The 3,361-nt window shown below is 32.3% G+C and overlaps 1 protein-coding gene across 1 annotated transcript; it reads left to right on the top strand.

Moving 5' to 3' along the window:
• Nucleotides 1-1,902: 1,902 nt before the first annotated feature.
• LOC112092638 (60S ribosomal protein L9-like) lies at nt 1,903-2,352 on the top strand (the record flags this gene model as incomplete). Its single annotated transcript, XM_024169221.1, has 1 exon — nt 1,903-2,352. A coding segment is annotated over exon 1 (375 nt), but the record flags the coding sequence as incomplete, so codon positions are not given.
• Between the last annotated feature and the right edge of the window lie 1,009 nt (nt 2,353-3,361).

The raw sequence follows: 3,361 nt of genomic DNA on the forward strand, positions 1-3,361 counted from the left end.
TTCAAGTTTAGAATTTAAGTTTTAATATAGTAAAAAGTTTTCAGAAACAGTCACATCTATTTTTTTTGCTATAGTAAAAAGTTCTCACATAAAGTCACATCTCAACTTAAATTAAAAACTCGAATCAGCGAACTAAACGGGTTCTCTCCTATAGCGATTGTTATCCTACATATGTATGCAATGAGTGAGATTCAACGGCTTCAACAAAAATTTAAAACTAACAAAAAAACCAAAAAAACAAACAATAATTTATGGATATCTGAGTAGTCAAATTTTATCAACTGAGCGCTAACGTGAATTGAAGGATTGAAATATCACTGTTGGAGAGTTGTTAATTATTTGAATAAATTACTTTTATACATAAAAATAATACCAGTAAATAATTAGTCTCCATAAGTTATGATGAGCCTCATTGATACATTGGATCCTTTACGGTTCTCCACTATAAAATTTTCCATGTTTCCTATTTGATCTTTAAACATTATGACCATTAAAGTTCTTTCCATAAAAAGAAGAAAACTACAAAAAAGAAAAAACCTGTATTTTTAGTAGAAATTTGGACACAATTGTGTAATCTACCGATGTGGGTTGAACTCTTATGCCCTATTTTTCGGAGTAAAGCCAAGACAAAATGAGAGACGAAATTACAAAAAGTTCTCTGCAGATGACATTGGCTACCATCATTACTGGTTCACAACAATCAATTTTATCTTGTCACATTAAACTAATCTCATGTGTATAACTATAGGATTAATCTTACTAGTATTTCCTTAAATTTTGAGATTATTCTCATTTTATCTCTAAAACTTTAAAAACTCTTATTTTACTATTTGAATTTTAAATTTGTCATATTTTGTCTATTTGTAATAATTTATGTTAAAATCAGATAAAAAAAGAAAGTGGTTAAGTATGGCATATGATTTTTATCTCTTTATTGTTAACAGAAATTGAAAAAAAAAAAAAAAAAAAAACTACATGATTGCATTACTCTATTTTTTATATGTTTTTAACAAAAATTACAAACAGAATGGATTAAGTGAGAATAATTTAAGGTATAAGGAGCAAAATTAAATTTTTTAAAATTTAGTGAGCAAACTAAGAATGACACTAAAGTTTAAAAGACCAGGGATAATAATCTTAAACTATATATTGTATTTGTCTTATATTTTACATTAATTACTTCACAACTTATTATATTTTTTGTTATATGAGTTTTTATTATTGTCTGTTTATTGGTTTACAACTTATATATTTAAACTTGTCTTCATATATTTTATTTTTATACTAATTTATAATTTATGAGACAAGTTTGAAACTTTAATTATGAGACTAATATTATGATGAAAATTAACTTTCTTTTCATAAATTTCTTATCTCGGGTTAAATGATTAACTTCATTTATTTATTTATAGTTTCTTTATTTTGTTCAACCCAATTAATCTATCTAACCCACCTTTTAGGTGGGTTGATTTTAAATTGTTGTGTTGATCAGGTAGATTAACTTTGAAATCAACTCACTCAAATTTGATTAGGTGGGTTTAAAAATCTTAAAAACCCACATGATGTTTACCCCTAGAAAAAAAAAAATCTTTTAAAATGCATTAGTTTAGATTTTTACTTTTTAATATTGACTAATACCATTTTTAGTGAAATAACTATAGTCAAAAGAGTATTTAATCAGTTATTTTATTTTATTTTAAATTTACATGCTTTGTAGACATTGAACTACAACAGAAAGAAAATGTATGGGCCCCATAAGCAGCCTAAAAACAAGTTGATGGGCTCAATTCCTTTTGGAACTTAATGGCATAGTTCGGCCCGCAAAACCCAGGCGCCAATTAGGGCTCCAAAACCTGATGTATATATGAATCAACGTGCAGCTAGGGTTTTAAGGCCTCCCTCTGCATTTTCATTCCCCAGCCGACTCCTAGAGAGAGAGAGAGAGAGAGAGAGTGAGGAGAGAGAGAGAGAACAGAGATGAAGACCATTCTCTCGTCGGAAACCATGGACATCCCGGAAGGTGTCAAAATCAATGTTAACGCGAAGATCATCGAGGTCGAAGGACCGAGAGGCAAGCTGGTGCGGAACTTCAAGCACCTCAATCTCGACTTCGATCTGATCACCGACGAGGAGACCGGAAAGCGCAAGCTCAAGATCGACGCCTGGTTCGGATCTCGCAAAACCAGCGCCGCCATCCGTACCGCCCTCAGCCATGTCGAAAATCTGATCACCGGCGTCACAAAGGGATACCGGTACAAGATGAGGTTTGTCTACGCCCATTTCCCTATCAACGCCTCCATCACCAGCGGCAGCAAGTCCATCGAGATCCGGAACTTTTTGGGCGAGAAGAAGGTACCTTTCTTTCTCTCTCTTTTTTTTTTGTTAATTTTTATTTTGTTTGCTCTGTTGGTATCTCATTTTGTATTTCTTTACCGAATTTTACTGCTTTGTTTCTGCTGCTTATTTTGTCTGTTCTTTTTTTTTCATTCTTTTCGATTCATTCGCAATAAGCTATTTTCAACAATAAGAGAACTGTTTGTGAGAAACTAATTCTGGGACTTACGTGAAACTTGGTTTGGTTCTGTTCATGCTTACAGTATTTAGTTATGGAACTTTAATTGCATTTCTACAATGAATGAGTAATGTTATGCTTACAATGTGAAGCCTTCAATGTGTCAAACTTTGATATGAAAGGAGCCAATTTGTTGGTTGTTGCTGGTTTACACCGTTTGGAAGCCTTTTTGTGAGAAGTAAATCTCTTATGCGAGTTTTAGTTATCTCGTAGTGAGAAAAGATTTTTCTATATTGAATTGGATATTTATAACAGTTTGTCTTTCAACGTTGTATTAACCTGTTTTATTATGAATTGGATGTAGTGCTTTCTTGAGGAAGGCCGTGTCGTTTTACAAAGTTCCTTCATTTCGTTTATTCAATGCTTGTTGTCGTTTTGACTTTGTTGCTCAAATTTGTGTGATTTGTCTTGCTGCTTTTGTGGTTTTGTGTTTGATATAAAAGCTGCTAGGGCGAGGTCCATCACAGCTCAGATTGTATTCAACTTTTGGTTTACTCACTAGTATCTGAAACAGAGGCTGCTGACAAGCCTGTCTTTATCATTTTCTTTTGTTTTCCTGGGTTGCTGCGCCATATTTTATTTTGGTTAGTGTTTTTTGCCATGTAACTTTGATCACATTTCTATAATGAATGTGCAATATTGATTTTTAATCAAAATTCTTTCATTTTATATGTGTCAGATGAGCAACGAACGTGTTAGAAATGAGTCTGAATTTTAAAGATGTCTGTTTTGTGGTTATGAATGGTTTACGTTTTCTAGAGGCGATCCCTTGAGAAGTTGCTCTTGAGC

Source organism: Morus notabilis, unplaced genomic scaffold, assembly GCF_000414095.1.
Source record: "Morus notabilis unplaced genomic scaffold, ASM41409v2 Scaffold6861, whole genome shotgun sequence".
In the NCBI taxonomy this organism is placed as follows: domain Eukaryota; kingdom Viridiplantae; phylum Streptophyta; class Magnoliopsida; order Rosales; family Moraceae; genus Morus; species Morus notabilis.